Source organism: Calypte anna, chromosome 14, assembly GCF_003957555.1.
Source record: "Calypte anna isolate BGI_N300 chromosome 14, bCalAnn1_v1.p, whole genome shotgun sequence".
Taxonomy (NCBI): Eukaryota; Metazoa; Chordata; class Aves; order Apodiformes; family Trochilidae; genus Calypte; species Calypte anna.
The window spans coordinates 25,239-44,186 of record NC_044260.1 but is presented as its reverse complement, the minus strand read 5'-3'; the positions used below and the strand labels follow the sequence as shown (position 1 = coordinate 44,186).

The following is an 18,948-nucleotide window of genomic DNA, read 5'->3' as shown; positions in this document are numbered from 1 at the left end:
TTAACATTTCTCTCTTATGAAAATTGTTTATTAAATTTTGCTCTCTTTTGGCTCTATCGAGTAATTTGTCATGCAGGGCTTGGGCTAGATCAGATTCCAAGGTGTGTGAGTCCTCTTAGTGATATGAATACAAATAAAAGGCTTGCTTTTAATATCTCAACTGTTTGATAAATAGGAACCACCTTCTTGAAAACCCAGCCAAACATTATTTTATGGACCCCACAAAGCAAGCGTTAGCCTGGTTTCAAATGCATTCCCTATGTTGGGAAGATAGTGAAAAAAACCAGATATTTCTGGGACCTTCTGTGTCATGAACTGTGAAGACTCTTTCTTGTAATCCTGTTCAGTAAAATTGTTAGGCCTCTGTTATACTAAATTACAGTGAGAGAAGTAATGTACCCAGTGAGAGCCAGAGCCAGCCCTAGTGAGAATTTTCCTTTGACAGCATTTTATTTTATCTGCAATATTAGCACTCTTAACCATCCATGCAAAATGTACTGTATTGAATCTATTTAATCTATTTAATCAATTTAAAATAGAAAGCAAGCAAACATCTTAGGTTTGACTGAACCTCATGGTTGTATTTTGGGTTTTTTTAGATATCAATTTTGAACTTTGAATGTGTTCATATAGTAGTTTGGTAAAAAACTTTTTGTCCAGAAGAACTTTTTTTTTTTTTGCTGCCTAATTCTGCAGCCAAAGGTTGTCACTTGTATAAAATCCCGTGACAGAACACGGAAGACATCCCTTAAGGTTGTGTAGGAACAGACATGACATCTTCACTCAGTTTATTTCTACAGTACCTTTCATCAAGATATCTTGGAGCAGTGGTGGCATTATAATTTATTGATGTAATGGACACTGACATTTTGTACAAGGAAAATAGCAAACAGTGATGAATGTTGTGTGTATAATGTTTGAGAAAATTGTAACCAGACATCCTAGTCAGTCTATGCACTAAAACATTTTCATCAAGATCCCAGCTCTTGTGACTGCAGATTCACTTGGGCTTAGGAAGAGGGGTTCCTTTGTTAAGTAGATTGCAAATTTGTGTAAAAAAAAATTGCTTTGGGGGGAGGTCCACATGTGTTGTTGTTAAGCCACTCTTGAGAAACTGACTTTGCAATGATAGCATTTTTTTAATAGTAAAAAGAAATAGTATTTGCTAGAATGCTATGTGCATGCTATATGTTATCTGTTTTCATTCTGAACTCTATTTTTATTTTGGTCTCTGAAGCCAGTCTATAACTAAAGCATTCCTAGCATCTTTTGGCTGGAGATTTAGTCAAGGATGTTCTTCATCCTGCTTTCAAGAAGATGGTTCCATCCTTTCTTGAAGCTGCTCCAGAGGAAGTTTCCTTCCACAGTGGGCATAGTGGTGGTGAGGGAAATCACTTCTTATGCTCCAAGGGCTTAGCAGCATCCTCCTCTTGTTGTCATGTCCTACCATGCTCAATCTGAAAACAAATTGAAATATTTAACATAGCTCAATGGTACAAGGTAAGGATTGGAGTCACTGTATCCCTGGTGTTAGTTCTGCTCGAGCTCACACAGCTCAGGGGTTGGTTGTCAGCAGAACAATAAGGATAAATGTTTTATGGGCATGAAGGAAAGGGACTGTGTCAATAGCCATAGGCAACAGACCTCCCTCCCCACCTCCTGACTAAATTGAAGGGTATTTGCCATTATGGATTGGCTTTTCTTGCTCAACCATAGGTTGGCTCTGACCATTCTGTTTGTTTTGTTGTTCATCCCTGGTGACTGTCAGTAGTGCTGGGCTGAATAAACAGAGACTATTGATCAAATTTTGAAGTCATTAACTTGGCAGTTTAAATAGATGCTGTCCTATATAATTAGAACAAGGGAGTAACACATAGGCTGATACGGCTTTATTCTGAATAAAAGCCCTCTTTTCATCAAATCTTGTTTGGTGCTATTCAGCTCTGGGCGTTGTGCCTCCTGTAGGTCACGCAAGAATTAGACATTTTGTTTAAAAATACCTAAAGTGAAGAGGATGGCTTTGCTTGCACAACAGAGCAGGGACGCTGATACTCCGTGGATCTGCTGAACTTTGGTACTCATCAGAAATGGTGTTTGGAGGAAGGGGGATGCCAAGGTGAGGTTACTGGTTAACTGCATCTAGGCAGAGCACATTTTGGGGAGGAAAACCTCTCCAGATCACCTTCCCCTCTCCCAGCCAGCTCAGGTTTTTGATTGTCCATCTCACCGCTGCTCAGCTGAAACACATTCCTGTTGGAGCTGGATGTTTAGCCCCAAACACAACGGGTGATTAATTATTTCTGAAGGAAGGAAGACATTTCCTTCTAATGACTCTTGGTGTGCCATGTGCCTGCCAGCCTCCCAAGCCATCTCAATGTTCTGGACGGGCACACACAGGGGAGGTTCAGGATGCCTCCTGCACTCCTCCGAGCTCCATTACAGATGACTGGCAGCATGGTGTGAACACTCCGGGAAGGAGTAGTGATAATCTCATTAATAGATGTGTGGTGTGTGCCTGCAGCCAGCCCCAGTGCTCCTGACTCACACTGCTGCCTGTCCCTGGAGAGCCTGCAAATTCAGCAAGAGGATGCAGGAGCACTGACCCACATTTCCTCGGGCAGAGCAGCAGTCACGTGCAGCCCGGCGCTTGGAAATCAGATGAGAACTGATGGTAACTTGGTTCATCCAGCCATTTGCATGACCTGAGCCAAAATGCTTTTAGGGATTTACCACTTGTGTGACTAAGAGGTGATGAGGTGGCTTGGAGAGGCTGTGGATGTGCTTCCTGCAGGCAAGACTTCCCGTACAACAACAGCAGCGACAAAGAAAGTCTCCTGTGCATCGTTCTCTTATTGTAGATTTTAAAGAGGACTGCTTAATAAATCAGATTAACTTTTTTCCCCTCTCTCCATAAAAGCTTTCATACTCATTCCTAGGAAATTTTGTTATGTAGGGGATGTTTTTCCTTCAACAGATGGACAAATGACCAAAAGAAGAAAATAGTGATTCTGTACCGGGGTCAATAGAACAAAAGTAGGTGAATGAATGCTGAAGATTTGGCTTCCAAAAGCTATTAATAGCTCTGTAATTTCAGTCTTTTGGAACGAGCCTTGTTTCTGCCCTGTTCTTCTTTCCCCCTCTACCGCAGCTTCCTTATTCCTGAAAAGAGACACAGATCCCCCTCCTGCCACCACTGTCACCTCCTGCTCCCCCTGACAGTTCAGCAGTGCTGGCTCTGGGCCCAGGCTAATGAGCTGAGACAGGATTATTGACTGGCAGGTATCCAGCCTGGCTGCTCACCTTTTAGCACCCTTCACAAATACAGCCCTTGTGTTTGGTGCTGCTTGTGCTTTTTCATTTGTAAACAAGGAGGGTTTAAGCTGAGCTCTCTGAACAAATGAAAAAAAAAAGAATGACAAACCCAAACAAAACCAAACTCTGCATAAAGAAAGTGGACAGTGATTTGCCACATCTTGGGTGGATGGGGAAAGGGATTAGAACAGGCTGAATAATCACAATGCTATTGATGATTTCAGACTTGAAAATTTCCAGGAATTTAAAAGAATATTCCAAACCAGCTCATGCTTTATTCAAAATGAGAAGTGATGGTAAGAATTTGATTTACTGCACACAATTTTTCTTTTTCTTTACACTTTGCACCTTGATTTTACCTTTTGTATTGAAAATTGCAAAAGTAATTTTCCCCTTTTTGTAGCTAAGCACTTAATCAGTCTGAATGATTATTATTTTAAATTTCACCTGGACAGTCCAGAGGCAAATTTTCCATTTTTCCACATGTGCCTCTTGAACTCTATAGAACCTGATGGATTTAATTTAAATAGTAAATGGTAATGAAGACAAAAATAGATGTGTGGCTCTATTTTGCCCAGTGCCACTACACAGAGGTGCTGTAGGGTGGCTGTGCCCCAACCAACCATCAAGTTCTGCTCATCCTGGATTAACAGACCTGGAAAAATTCAAGGATGGTGTTTTTTGTGAAACTCTGCTCTGTTCTCAACCCACAGTGCCAGTTGTGTGTGATGAATGAAACAGCTTACCTCCTTTTTTTAGCACAGATCTGCTACAGGAAGGTGTCCAGGTGGTATTTTGAACAACTCTGGCTTTTTTTTTTTTTTTACTTACAATTTCTAAAACAAATGCAGCCTTCCCATTTCAGCAATCTCTACAGTCTGTTTTGTATTGACAGCAGCTGAAACTGGGCAAAAGAACAGAGGTTTCAGACTGTTCACTAAACATTACCAGAGCTGCTAACAAGATAATCATCAAGAAGAAAAGTCAGGTGAATGTTTTAATTCCATCTAGCGTGGGCAAATCCTACATTCTTCCCCACAAGATAGTAAAAAGCAATTATATCTCAGAACTAACATCCAAGTTAGGATCTAAACTTTATTTATTATGAGCTGTTAGGCTGTGCCACTTCTTTCCAGCACCAGCTCCATCTCCATGATCCTGATGTTTATCCTCAGGTTGGGAACGACAGCCTGGGGAGCTCTGAGAAGAAAGAAAGACTTCTGAATGAATTCCAGATGGATCAGTTTTTGGCTTTCCATTTTCTAAGTAGCCTAGAACACAATGAACTCATTGCTCTGGGTTTTTGTACTCTGTTAACTCTTCACTGAATATTGGCTTTCACCACCTTTATGTCTGAGCTCTCTCTGGGCCCATTGAGCTGCTCCATCTCAACTGGTTGTTTCCATCCTTACTGCAAAAGGAACAACAGATTTGAGAATAAGGAAGGGAAAAAGCTGTAAGAACATGAAAAAGTTTCTTTGAAAGTGAGGTCCAGGCCTTTGAAAAGCTTTGTATGACAAGACTGGAGGCTTTTTACCTTTCTATCCAAACATGCCAAGCAGCACTCAGCATAGCTCAGTTAAAATACAGGCATGGAAACCAACACGATGTGCTAGAACTTAAGGAAAGTTTGCAAGTCATTAGTTAACCTGAGGTATGTGGTTTTAAAGGAATGATAAAAGTACTGATGCCTTGCTTGAAAGAAAGAATGCTTTTCATTTACTTGCAAAGAAATTTGGGGTGTTGACTGTGCCTCTTGAAAAGTCATCCAGTACCTGTTGGAATTTGTGCTGGTAGCAGTTGCTGAAGTTGTTACCAGTGCTAGAAGAGCTGCTTGGGAAGTGTTGGGAAGTAGATTTCCAGCAGCTGCTTGTGGTTAGATTGTCTCCTTACAAAAGAAATGCAAAATTAGTTTTACTAGAACAGCCTAAGCACAGCACACTCTTTTCCTGAGGCTTGTTCTTTTTAAAGGTCTAATATCCTAGAGGCTAAATTTATTTGTCTGAGGACTTTTTCTCTATTGGAGATTCTTCTCTCAAATGTTTCTGAATTAAAGAAGAAATGTGAATTCTTTAATATTGTGACTGTGGTGGTCATCAAGATTATATACATTTAACAACTCCTAAAGCTTGCAACATTAAAAATTACTCTGCAAAATTTGCTGTTTCTTATTTTCAATGTTTTAAAAATTTGTTTGTTTGTTTGTTTTCATTTTGTTGGTAATTGATTTCAACATCAGCAGCATCCTAGGTCACCTATGCAATTCCCTTTTTCCTGTTCTTGTTTCCCAGAGCAGATGGAGTTTAACACTGAGCTAAGCAGCCCTACTTTGACCACAGCCAAAGCTGTATACTTAGTTTTAAGGCAATGTGCCATGTGAATTGTTTAACTAGAACTCTTCTACTGATATATTTCAGCCCTCATGGGATGAACTAATAGTTTACATAGTTTACAACTTATACATAACGCCATTCATTTTTAAAATAAAAATGTCCTTGCTTTTAAGCAATCTACTTAGTGCTTGATGAAAACCAGACATGAATTTTGTACTGTTTATTAAAATACCCCCTTTGGAAACTTGTGTTGCTATAAAGTTGATTTTGTTACCTTATTTAATTGCAGTAAGATATCAAAGAAGGTAAATACTGGTTTTCTGCCTGAAAAAATAAATCTCAGTTCTTAAATTGAGACTGAGGATGTGTTAAATTGCATTGGGTTTTTTTTTTCTCCTTTACAGTGTAGTGTTTAACATTCAAATTGCTTTGTCGAAATATTGACACTACCTGTATGTGAAGGGCTGTAAATACCAGCCACTCTTTGGAGTTACAAAACATATGGTTTAGATTTGAAACTGAAAAATTCTGCTTTTGTTTTAGCTTGGAAGTTTTAGACCTTTTACTGCTTGACAGAAATCCAGAGTTTCTATTGAAATGTTGCTTGGCTGTATCTCGTTAAACTTGGCCAACATTTCCAATACCCAGGTTTCTGCTTTCCCAGGTCTTACATGTTTTGCAGGAGGAGGACAGACTTTTTTGGGTTTTTTTTCTGCAAAAGAGGCAGGTATTTTGAGGCAAGGCTATGTGTATACGAAGGGAGCTGGAGATAATATTGAGTTGAAAATACAAAAGTTGTATGTTGCATTCCTATAAATTAAAAAATGTTCAGTTCCATGGACAGGATGCCCAGGCTGGATGTGTTTTATTTGCTCTGATTGTTTGGGGTTTCTCCTGCTCCTAGGTGTATGGCAAGCATCTGTAAATGTGTTGCTTCTGGTTTGGGTCTCTTGTTCTCTACTTACTCCTCGTTTATAGAGCAGCAGAGAGCAGTTGTGCAAGTTTTCTGCCTGGACTCAGGAAATGAATGTCTTGTAAAAGCTCTAAGTCCATTAATGGGATGGTGTTTTGTGGGGAGAAAACCCCGTGCTGATAATACAGAAATATACTTGTAACCTGAGTCTCTCAATCTGCTTATAAAACATAGAGTTGTAGGACTGGTGTGGGTAGCCCCACAGAGAGCATCTGGGAAGAAGGGAAATCTAAATTTCTGTGGTTTATAGTAAAAATAATATTTATTGGAAAAGCCCTTTATGTACTGAATTAGTAAGCAAATTATCAGCTGCACAGGAGAGTCCTTACGAGCTGCTTTTTGGTAATGAAAAAAGGTGTTTTAACACTTTATACATTTAACTTCTGAAAGGGGAGATCAGAGGCAGGTTAAATTAAACACACCTCAGTTAATTGCTGACTGAGCTGCACAGGGACTCACACTCTCTGTTACAGGAGCGTCAACTATTTAATATGCCCTTGCTGCATAAGTAATATCTTAGAGTGCTCAGAGGGCTTTCAGGGTAGTTTTTTTCCCCCCTATATTTAATTAGTAACTCACTCTTGTAGATCTACCATTTTCCAGAGAAACAAATCTCTATGTCTGAAGATTTGGATTTCTAAAATGGACCTTTTGTTCACTGCAAGCAGGAAGGTAGAGCTCAGTCTGAGCTTAGTGCCTGGGTCCAGTGGTGAGGTTGAGTTATATGGTCCTGTTAGGTAGTGACATTTCTAGAAATTTGAAATAGGTGCTTTTGAAACTCCCAAGTGTTAAAAGTGCAAAATATTTTTGGCAATCTTGGTAAAATTGAGTTTGGAATCTGAGTTATGAGTGCATGTGGGTGGAGGAACATGTTTTTCATGCTTTAGGAATTTTTTTCCAGATGCTTTCTGAGTGCTTGGGTAACTAGGAAAGCTAAGTATTAAGATTTCAGCATGGATTTCTTCCTGAGTTTAAATGTCACTGAAGAAAATGGAGCCACCTAGTTTTGTGGCATGGTTTGAACTTTCTTGTGGTGATGATGTTGCCCAGTGCATGTTGGTGTCTGTTTCAAAATGGGAGCAGGAGGACGTGCAGGCTGTGAGATGCGCCTGGCTTGATAGACACCACTTGCTTGGAAATATGAATTATTCAATGCAAGCGTGTGTGGTTGGAGATACAAGAGATGTGAGAGAAGAAATCCACAATTGTGTTGATCCCAGCAAATACAACTCTCACATTGAAATGTGGAATAAACATAAAATGCCATTTTGTATTTCCAGTAGGAATTTTGTCTGTGGAATAGTTTTGTTTAACTGTTAGCTGAGTGATTGTATTTGTCCTGAAAATGGGATATTATTCTGTGTGGCTTTAAAAAAAATGCTGAGTTCTTTCCAGATATTTCTGTTTCTTACTAGTGTAATACATAAGCTGACACTGTGGCTGAAGCCTGAGAGTATGTCTTGTTTTCAGAGAGAAAAAACCTTAAAAAATTAAAAATTTGACCGAAGTTAGGAAATCTCTCTTTACAAAATTATTATTCCCCTTGGTTGTGGCTCTGGTAGATCAATAGGAGGAGGACTGATTTTTAAAAAGCAGGTTAGATATAAATGACTTGATGTCGTGTTAACATTTTCTCTGGACAAACTGTGTAAGAATTGCTGTGAACTGGAGATAGGAACCACTGGCTGACCTCTTGAATTCCAGTTTCCCAAGAAAGTGGTTGTGCTTTGAGCATGTTTCTCCCAGAGAAAGGTATGACGATGTGAGGGAGGGAAATCAGTGCTTCAAGAGCATCTTCCTGATGAAAGAGGAGGCTTCACCAGTTATGGTCTTGCTCTTGCCCAGCATCTCTGTCTGTATTTCTTACAGCTGAGCAGTCACTGACAGCCAAGAGTAATGATTAGCTGAAGGTGGTGAAGCAAGAGTTTATGAAAGGCTTGCCCTAAAAAATAACTTATAAAAAAAGCCCCTGGAATATGTTTCGTGGCATAGAGGGCAAATGAAATTCATGGGCAGCTTCTCTTTTTGGAGCTGAGGGCAGATCTGTGAGACTTAAGCCATCAGAGCTGCTTGGGTTTGGTGACTGTGTGGGAAATAGGAGACTGTGCAGAGGGCATGAGAAGGTTCTTGGCTGGCTTAGAGGAAGGCATAGCAAAGCCATAAGAAAACTGGTGTAATAGCTGGGATTTAACGAAAGATTTAATTGGGGAGGTGGCCTTTATGTCAGAGCAGAGGGGAGAGAAGAAAAAGACAAATTAATATGAGGGATAATTGGATATGCTTATTTCTCCGTCTGGTTTCTGTCCCTCTCTCTGACTCTGTGTATCAGCATTCATTCAGCTTCCTATTGATCTCCCTTTTTTTATCCCCACAAAGTTCTTCAACTAATCCCGTAACTCTTGGGGTTTCTCCAAATTTTACACCTCAACCAGTTCATTCTTAAACTTGCTTTACTGATTTTGTGTTGTATGCAGTCTCAGTTAACTGGGAATTTAATATCTTGCTCTTCCAATAGTCCTGTGCTATTTTGTTTGGGTTTTTTTAATATTTTATGTTCTTGAGGGCTAAATCAACCCTTGTTGGTGTGGGTCCGTGTCTGTGAAAACTTAATTTGGTCAGTACCCAGGCAAATTTTTCAGTTGGAGTAACTATTTGGAATCCTGGAGATGAAACTCTTCTGTTTTGTCAATTCAGGATTGCTTGCAGTGCAAGGACTGACTCTCGTTCACGACAGGTTTCTGCTTAGGTAGGATGGAATTTTGATTCCTGGCTAAGTAGATACTTTAATGACATGCTAATGGACTAATAAAAATGGCTTTTTCGGGGTGTGTGGTTTTTTGAAGATCTCTTCAAAGTTGTCTAGTGTTTGCAACTGGCTACACGAAGCCAAGTTCCAACCCACGAAGAAAGCAATGCCTTGAAAAGAGGCTTTGATTTTCACTGCAGCCTACACAAAAGGGCCACAAAAGGGCTTCGTGTATCAAATCCAGCAACTCTTTGAGAACTGAGGTTTGTTTTTAATGTAGCCTTGCTTTAATCTGGTAGGCAAGGTCTGGTTTAGCATGAGTTCAGGCAGAGTCTTTCAATGTCAGGGTATGATGGTCCTCAAGTCTGAGGGGTCTTGGGGTTTTTTTGGTTGGCTTATGCAAATCTCATTAGCACCAGGATGCTAAGATCATTAGTGAAGGCCACTCAATGTACATGCCTGTATAAAATTAGTCTGTCCAGCTAATTGGTTTATTTGGCAAATATAATGGAAGACTTTGGGGTTTTTTTCTCTTTTTCTGGTGGGTCAGATTCGGTTACTGGGAAGTTAAAGCAGTCCATGGATTTATGCATTTCAGTCTCAAGCAGACAAAGAGAAAGACCAAAAGTATTCCTAAAGAAAACAATAAAAGGACTAGAATAGAAACCTTGGCCTTTGTGGTGACAATTTAAACTCCAGTTTGTGAATAAAGTGGTATATTGTGGTTCAGTGATGTGGCTGTCTGTAAAGAAACTGCATTTTAACACACTTGGTGCCTTCAGCCATCTTTCCTTTCCCATTAAACCCTTTCTCCTGTGCCCTACCAAATGTAAATGATTGTCACCCTTAAAAAAAACACAACACTTAAAAGCTTCATGGGTTGCCTGGTAGTAGAAATAAAAACAGACTTTTATCTGCAGTGAAATCTCACTTAAAGTTATGTGCAGAGAATAGGAAGGGTAAGCAGAGTCATTCCTAAAGGCCTTTCAGAAGTGTCTGTGTGGGGGGCTTGTGGTATTCAGAGCATTTTCCACAAAATACACCAAACCATGTGGATGAGCTGTGATTTTCACATAACAGATTCAGCAAAGATTTTAATTGTGGGACACAGTACTTTGGGGCATTAGAGCAGTGTGTGGTAAATAGCTGATGTTTGCTTTTTTCCTTTTTTTTTGTTTTTTTGTTAGGCTTTTTTACACTTGAAGCACATTATTTTTGCCATGCAGCCTTCTGAAAAGTGTTTTTTGGAATGGCTGAATTTTTGCTGTGGGTACCAAACCTATAAGCTACTGTGGATGGGGACTGAGCTGCTGTCCTACAGTAGAGCTGGAGCAACCCTACCCCCAGCACAGCTTCCCAGCTTCACAAGTGAAAAGCTCAGCAGACTTTGAATCATTAGCATGCATCAAATTTATCATATTGGACCTGCTTTGAGCCTTTTTTATTTTTCAGTGCTAAGCAGTAACTTTAGTTTCACTTTATGTCAAATCTTTATTCCTTCTGTTCCTTTCTTCTCCAAAACCTCATTGTTCTTCTTTGTTTCTTGCTTCTATCTTTAAACAAACCAACCTGTGATACTTTTAATGATTATGCTCCATATCTCTGTGATTAAAGATGGTCTACATGGAAGCAAATATAATGTTCTTTCAACGTCACCAGCCTGCTGGTCTGTGTTTATCTTCTGTCAGAAAGTAAAATGAATGTATCTTGGAGTCTCCCTGCCTGTTTGTCCAAGCACAAATGATTAACCTGGAATATCAAAGGGAAGGCCAAAGATGGCTGAAAGGGGTATTAACTGGCATGGTTCAGTAGGACCTTCCCCCCTTTCCTAAGGAAGAGGTGGATGTAGTGCTGGTTTGTCTTGTCTTCAAAATTAACTCCAGTTCCAAATTGAAAGCCATCATCTGCTCAGATCCTGTCCACATGTAAAAAGGCCTCAAGTGGAACAAGGAGGCTCAGACCTTAACTTCCACAGTGTGAGCAGATACAGTCCCAGTCCCAGGTGCAAACTTGTTTGCTTCTTTGCATTGGGACAGGCTAGGAACTACGAAATATTTTCATCCTTGACCTTTTTTCTTTCCTTTTTTTCCTCCCTCCTGGGTCCCAAAACCCAACCATCCCTGGTTTGTACGCTTTGCACCCAAAACCAATCGCAGCATCCTAGCACTGTGCAGCTGGAAATGGTGGTAGCATCTCAGCATAGGGCCAGGGAATGGGGTTTATTGTGTGTGAACAAACCCAGTGTGGATGCAGAGACAGCAACATGGGGGCTCCCTTGCAGCCTGGCAGCCATCCTTCCAGCCCTGGCAATTCAGGAGGAGGAACCTTCCCCGGGAAGGCTTGGATTTTTTAGGCTGGGTCTATTTGAAATAGTTCCTCACCCAGGCTGCCTTTTCACTGCCTTCCTCCTGCTCTTGCAGCAGGGATAGGTGTCTCAGGGAAGCAGCAGCAGCAGTTTTCTGATGCAATTCTCAGCAGGGTTGTTCAGCCCTTGGTCCCACTCTACACCCGTCTGTAGCTGGCTCTGGCGTCACCTCCTGAACCACAGCAGATGATTCATTTCTGCTTTGGGAGCAGGGTGGACAACCAGGGGCTGGCAGAGGAACCACTCAACTTGCTCAAGTTACATCTGCATTCAAGACATCCCCGGGGTGAATACTGACTGTGTATAAGGCTCATCCTTTCTTCACCTCCTGCCAAATACGCTTTCACACCGGCACTTTACCCAGCTGGCTAATTTGGCCTTTTGAAATTATCTCAATAATGTCAGGTACTTGAAAAAACATTCCCATCCCTTTATAAATATTATAATCTAGATGTAAAGACATTGTTTCGGTGGTGTTTGGGATCTGCTGTAAAAAAAAAAAAAAAAAAAAAATAGTTCTCCAGTGCTGTGCAGCAATCCAGAGTGGAGTATAAACAAATCCTGTGTCAAGCTGAAACAAGTCGGTTGACTTTGAGAAGGCAGAATGTAAATGGCCAAGTCAGGAGAATTAGTACCTTTTGTAACATTGCAATAAATGCAGGGAGATTGCTCCTGCTGCCAAACCCTAAGTCTTTCTTCTTGAAAAAGAAAGCAAAATGAAAAGAAAAAGCTCTTTGGAAAGCTGGAATTGGGGCCAAGACGAAGACTGTGCAAAAAACTGGTGCGAAGCGCGGCTCAGGTGCCCCGGTTTGCAGATAAGTGCCCGTCCCATTCTCCTACACCACTGCTGATGCAGGGATAAAATTAATAACTTTTAAAGCCTTTATAGCTAAGTCTACCTGAGTTCATGGGTTTTGGGGCTTGAAGAAGTCAAACCCTGCTGGCAGTCTTGCTGAAGTCCTCTCAGATGTATTTAAGAAGGAAATCTGGCGTGCACCCAGGTTTGCAGAGCAGGGAGGGGCTGTCTGCTCCCTGCTGGAATGGTTTCTCATCCAAGTTTCCCGTTGCTGACCTTTGTCACCTGCTTCTTTACTGGAATTTAGAAATCTATGGCTTTTAAGTGATAGGGAGCTTGAAAATTTTCTTAGCTCTAGTGGGTTTAATATGCAAATAGTGGAACAGAGCCAATGGTCCATCATGGGCAGCCTGATTCGGGAGATTGCTCCATAAAGATTTATTTCAGCTATTAGCTGTTGTGCCAATATTTTTCTTACAAGAAAGAGGAATGATTTTTACAACCTAAAATTGAAGGTTTCACAGGCTGCAACTGGAAAATTGGCAGCTGTGCTCCTCTACTGTAGACTGAAAGCCTGTGGCAGAGGGAAAAGAGTTAAATGAAAAAATATAATTCTTCAATTATAGCTTTAGAAACTCATGGTGCTTGTTAGCTCTAGAAGGCATACCTGAAATATAGAATAAAGGTAATAATTATATAGTCAGACTATATGAAGGTAGTTACAGATGGTATACTTTTCCACCTCAATAATGTGTTCTTAAAATTTGGGATGTGAAGGGAAATGACTTTTCGTTGTGTTTTTTTTTAAAGAAAAGCTCTACCACTCAGAGGAGCTTTAAAATTCCTTTTGTCTACTCTTATAAAAGTTCTGATTTTACCTTTACTTATTCCCTGTTTTTCTGGTATTCTAAACTCTGAAGCACTCACAACAGGAAGAGGAAATTAGAGGTTGTTCTCTTGTACTTCTATAGAAGAGTGGACAGTGATCCTGTAAGCCTGTTTTGTTTCAAATTCAATTGCCACAGTCCTGCAGACTTTGCTTTTCAGTTGTTAAAAAAACCCAAACCAACACAAAACAGACATGAGAAACTTTCTCTAGTTGTGCAGTTTGCCAGTATAAGAAATAAGTAATTTTTAATCCGTTCTAAAAATAGTTTCCTGGTATGGCTGCTTTAATTATTACTAAGATGGAGGATTTGTGTATTTATTTTTTTTCTATGAACAACTGGGTCAAATAGTGGACTTCTTTGGTCTGTTTGCTTGAGATGTGAAGTGAGGCAGTTCTTATTCTGCTGCTCTGGACTGCTAGTGGAAGTATACAAATAAAATACAATAAATTTATTCCCATTTCTGCAGTATAAAGTTAAGGTGTATAAATGCCCTGAACTGACTGTAAGTCAGGAGCAAGGTGAGATAGAGATGAGAAGGGGTCTGCACCAGGGGAAATTGCCATTTCAGTATGATCTGAGCATTTATTCTCATGCTGACAGTTCTGAACTTGGTGGAAAAGAGACTATGTCAAAAACAGTTTAGTCTTTTATAGTTATCTTCCTCTCTTGGATCTTAGCTTTAGGTAAGTTAGGACTCTAATATTTTTAATCTTTGGCTCTGCAGTTATTTTTCCTGGCATGTTTTAAGAGTGTAATAGATACTCAACAACTTGGGTTGCTGAGATCTTACTGAGCAGTCCTCATTGAAAAGTAAAATTAGGCTTGGAGCTGGTAATAGACCTGGGAGAAATGGAGATTGATGTGAGTTTCCTGATCTAATTTTTGCTTAACCTACTGTGCTATTTAGTAGAATTGGAGAAAGGGAAATAGCTCATTTGTAGCCCTTTCAAGGGAAAACATATCGATGCAGTATTTTTTTGTGATTTTTTTTTTTTTTTCTGCTGAGGGAGTTCCTGTCATATTTACCACAAAACCTTTTTTGCAATTGCTTAGGCTGATAGAGCTTCCCTCCCTTGTTTTGTTTTTGGATGTATCACAGACCTTGTGTGTGCAAAAAGCAGGAGTTTGCACTCTGTTTGAGGGGACTTAGTGTAGAGATCTCCTTCAGGACTCCAAGAACCATTCTTGGTTCAAGAAACTGTTTAATCCTTGTTCTAAAATGGGGGGGTTCTGAAACAACACAACCAAATTCTGGTTTAGCAGGCAGGAAAGAAAATCAGGAGGTTTTAGGACAAAGGGATGCTCATTGTATTTTCTGTGTATTGTAGCAATAGAACAAAAGCAAAGGAAGCTTTTTCTTTATGGAAATACATATTCCAGTACAGATAATTAAAACAATGCTCACATTTAATATTTGGGTGGGTTTTAATGAATTACCATCAGATAGTATTGTAACTGGTGTGATTGCCAGAAAGCTTTTTTTTTTCTTTTCTAGATGGTTTTAAGGTTTCTTTATCTGCTATTTTCTTTTGCAGTATTATGTGCCAAGAACCTTGCAAAGAAAGATTTCTTCAGTAAGTATGCCCTAATTATCTAACTTTCTACTCTTAATTAATCAGGTTTATGTGGAGATTGGGCACTACTGACGTGGCTCATCCATGTCTGTCATTTGTCCTGTGGTTCCATTCATGGTGCTCCTGCATGAGCACACCATAAACTGAATTGTGTTTAGATTGCATTGACTCCAGGGTGGCAAAGACTGGAGACTCACAAATTCTAGTTAAAAGTCTGGCTGATGAGACTGCAAGCAGGTTTCCTGCTTACAATTCTGTGTGTGGAGTACCCAGAGCATCCATCTCAAAGACAGCTCAATTTGTAAAACGTGCCAAGGGTACAAGTGAAATATCCCAGTGCTGCAGTCTCACTATTATGTTAAGGACTGAATAAAAATGCCTACTTACCAGTATGCATGGGGATGTGCTGCTAAATTAAGCACGTTTAACCTTTTGGGTTGTTTTTTTTTTCTCCTAAACACTTTTACATTTTATGGCAGGTATCAGTCTGTATCACAGAAGTACATTCCCCAACATTTAATAGCATCTTTTCCCTTCCACAGGATTTCCTGACCCATTTGCAAAAATAGTTGTTGATGGATCAGGTCAGTGCCATTCCACTGACACTGTGAAGAACACATTGGACCCCAAATGGAACCAGCATTATGATCTGTGAGTTGTTTGTAAGGCCATCAGTAAAAAATAATTGCAGGGATTTATCCAGTAACTGGAATGCAAGGGTTGGCACTGCAGCTTAATTCTGCATTAGCAAGGAGAGCTGCATTTGCTGAGGTGGAGTGATTTTTTTTTGCAACAAGAATTTACCTGGGTAATAAAGGAGTAGTACTTTGGTTTTAGGAGTAGTACTTTGGTTTTAGGTGTTGGAATTTGGAAATCTCTGTGTGTCAGGTACACTGCACAACTGCTTAGAGAGAGCTCTGCTGGAGCATTGCAGCTTTTACAGATGATTGTCTTTGTTGAAGTGATTTATTTTCTTTAGGCCATTATATGTATTTTTTTTTTCTAAAATTACTCTTCTATTCTGTATTTTCCTAGATACGTTGGGAAGACAGATTCCATAACCATCAGTGTGTGGAACCATAAAAAAATCCACAAGAAACAGGGAGCTGGCTTCCTGGGGTGTGTCCGACTCCTCTCCAATGCCATCAGCAGGCTAAAAGATACTGGATGTAAGAGCAATTCCTGGCACAAACAAGAACCTTCCACAGCTTGTATTTGAGGAGGGAATGGTATTCCCATCCACCCCTCCCCAGTGTTTTGTTGATCTTTCCAATTCTTATTTGCAGACCAGCGTTTGGATCTATGCAAACTCAATCCCACAGATACTGATGCTGTACGAGGCCAAATAGTGGGTAAGAATCCTCTGAGCTCAACTTTCACCTTCTTGGGTAAATACACTGTAGAGAGAAATGTTATATTAAAAGAGAAACCTGTAGTCATTATTGCTTCTGTGCCTTTCCTCTGTTTTTAATTCTGACTTTAATGGGATTAAATTTTATAGCTGGAATTTTTTTGTTGTATCTGTAGGCAGGAGGTTTTTTTTTTTTTTTCTCAGTTCGTAATGGGAAGCAATATTAATGGGAAACAATATTAAAAAGAGGGCATCAAACCTTCTGGCCAGGTTTCTAATGCAGCACTGGAAGGGTCAATGTTGCTGTGAAACTGCATTTGGACCGAGGTGACAGGGAAAGAGAATCTTGTGTGGAAAAAGAGGATCTGGAGGAATTTAAAAGAAATTTTTCAAATTGCTGTTTTAATACCTTCGACTCACATAACCCATTTCCAAATTTCAGCAAGGCAGTGCTAGTTTTACAGCTGATTTTACCCCATTTTGATGTACTTGCATTTTGCTGCCCCCACCGAACCCAGGCTTTTCATCCATCTATAAATAGGTTTGGCAAATCCCAAATTCTCATTGTAATGATGACATCTAGTGGTGAGGAATTTCCTTCCAGCTTCCATTCCTGGGTCCTCATGAAACACATTTGTAGAATCTGTCATGTTTAATATTTACAGAAATAAAAATAACCTAAATTTCAGGAGGGGGTGATGTCTCTGGTTTCTCTTCTCCATTTTTAAAGCTCAATAATGCCTTAGGGTTATTGAGGAAGTTTTGGTTGTTTGGTTTTTTGTTGTTTCAAGGAAACATTTTTTTATTATTAACTTGTGTTTTGTTTTTAAATTTCAGTCAGTTTACAGACACGGGACAGAATAGGAACAGGAGGTTCTGTAGTAGACTGTAGAGGACTTTTGGAGAATGAAGGGTAAGGATTGTTTTCTCTACACTTCATTAGAAAAATGGTTTATGTGTGGAAAGAACAGAATTAACACTAGAAATACTAAATATCAGTGTGACTAATATATTGTCTGGGAATGTATAATGTAGTAAGATTATAGCTGCATATATATATATATTTATAAGCTGCACTTAAAAAAATAAACAAAATGGGGATGTCTTTATTTTTTGTTACCAGTGCTTCTGGCACTTCCATGGGAAATTTGGGATATGAAAGCATCAGGAAAGTGGTGTCTCAGGGGTTAAAACTTGCACTACTTGAAGTAACGGAGAGAGAGAGAAAGAGTTATTTCTGCATTCACTTCTCTGTGATAGAAACTCTTGAAGTTTCCCCATTTTCAGAACCGTTTATGAAGATTCTGGACCAGGAAGGCCACTGAGCTGTTTTATGGAGGAACCAGCACCCTACACAGACACCACAGGGGCTGCTGGGGGTGGAGGCTGTCGCTTTGTAGAGTCCCCCAGCCAAGATCAGAGGCTTCAGGCACAGAGACTTCGGGCTCCTGAGGTCCGGGGTCATGTCCAGACGCCTCAAAACAGACCTCATGGCCACCAGTCACCCGATCTACCAGAAGGCTATGGTAAGAGAGCTGGGAAACTGAAGGTTTTTTTTGTGTTTTTTTTTTTTTTTTAAAGACTTCAGAGAAAAAAAATTCCCCCATTTTATTGCCAAGCTGTGGTTTACCCCTTGGAACATGCAGCATCACCAAATGGTCTGCATTTTGGAAAAAGAACTCAGCAGTGCAGATGGAAGTTTGGGACTGGGTAATTAGGAGCTGGCTATGCCAGGATACACTGAGGGGTTGGTGGTAAATTAAACATGAGTTTGTGGCATGATGCTGTTACAGAAAATGCACTGCTAATCTTGGTTGTGTATCTAGGGAGAACGAATGTAAAGAGCTCTTTAAACTAGAGCACTCATGCTATTTTTTCCTTCCCCCTTGGCATGTTGTGTAGGTTTGAGCCCACACTTGAGAAAAGATCAGGAAAATATAAAAGCAACAAAGAAGGCTGTAGTACAGAAGATTAGGGAGGATAAGATTAAGGAGAATTTAAATCTTGGAAAAGAGCACACCCAATCTAGGAGTAAAGAAATCCAGTTTGGGGGTTTGAGTTGTCTTAGTAGCTAAAAATAAAAATGCAAACTAAACCACACTGGTGTATGGATTTGGGAGTTTCACAAAGAACACTGAAATGCCTTGTCAAGTGAATTTGTGAAGACAGTGTTTAAGGACAAAACAGACCATGCTGCAAAGATTGGGGGGGGGGGATGGCTCAAATACTTTCTTCTCTCTCTAATATGCCAATAGCTTTGAAAAAAACTGTTTATTAAGATGTTCCCTGACTTGTAATTTGTAAAGAATATTTCTTCCTTTTTCATAGAACAAAGAACAACGGTACAAGGACAGGTTTATTTTTTGCACACGCAGACTGGAGTCAGCACATGGCATGACCCTAGAATACCAAGGTAGGGATTTACAGTTACAAAGCCAGAGTTTTTTGGTGTGGGGGTGTAAGCTGAATCTTGAAGAGAAAAAGTCTGTAAAATGGTCTGTCTAAATTTACAGGGAGAGCTACAAGCAGATGAATAAATTTGGATTTTTCTAGTTACCTTTTCACCAAACATTAAGGATTTTTCTTTTCTTTTTGGTGAAGCTACAGA

The 18,948-nt window shown here is 39.9% G+C and overlaps 1 protein-coding gene across 4 annotated transcripts in view; it reads left to right on the top strand.

Annotated features, from left to right (window-relative positions):
• SMURF1 (SMAD specific E3 ubiquitin protein ligase 1) overlaps window positions 1–18,948 on the top strand; it is a 45,119-nt gene that overhangs the window by 11,967 nt on the left and 14,204 nt on the right. For 2 of the 4 annotated variants that reach the window (XM_030459597.1, XM_030459596.1), the window contains exons 2-8: window positions 14,951–14,989; window positions 15,532–15,640; window positions 16,025–16,158; window positions 16,276–16,341; window positions 17,178–17,253; window positions 17,628–17,866; window positions 18,669–18,753. In XM_030459597.1, the coding sequence (XP_030315457.1) occupies window positions 14,951–14,989; window positions 15,532–15,640; window positions 16,025–16,158; window positions 16,276–16,341; window positions 17,178–17,253; window positions 17,628–17,866; window positions 18,669–18,753 (748 nt within the window). Of the gene's footprint in view, window positions 1–14,950; window positions 14,990–15,531; window positions 15,641–16,024; window positions 16,159–16,275; window positions 16,342–17,177; window positions 17,254–17,612; window positions 17,867–18,668; window positions 18,754–18,948 lie in introns of all 4 variants that reach the window. The other 2 variants (XM_030459595.1, XM_030459594.1) reach the window with 1 other exon arrangement.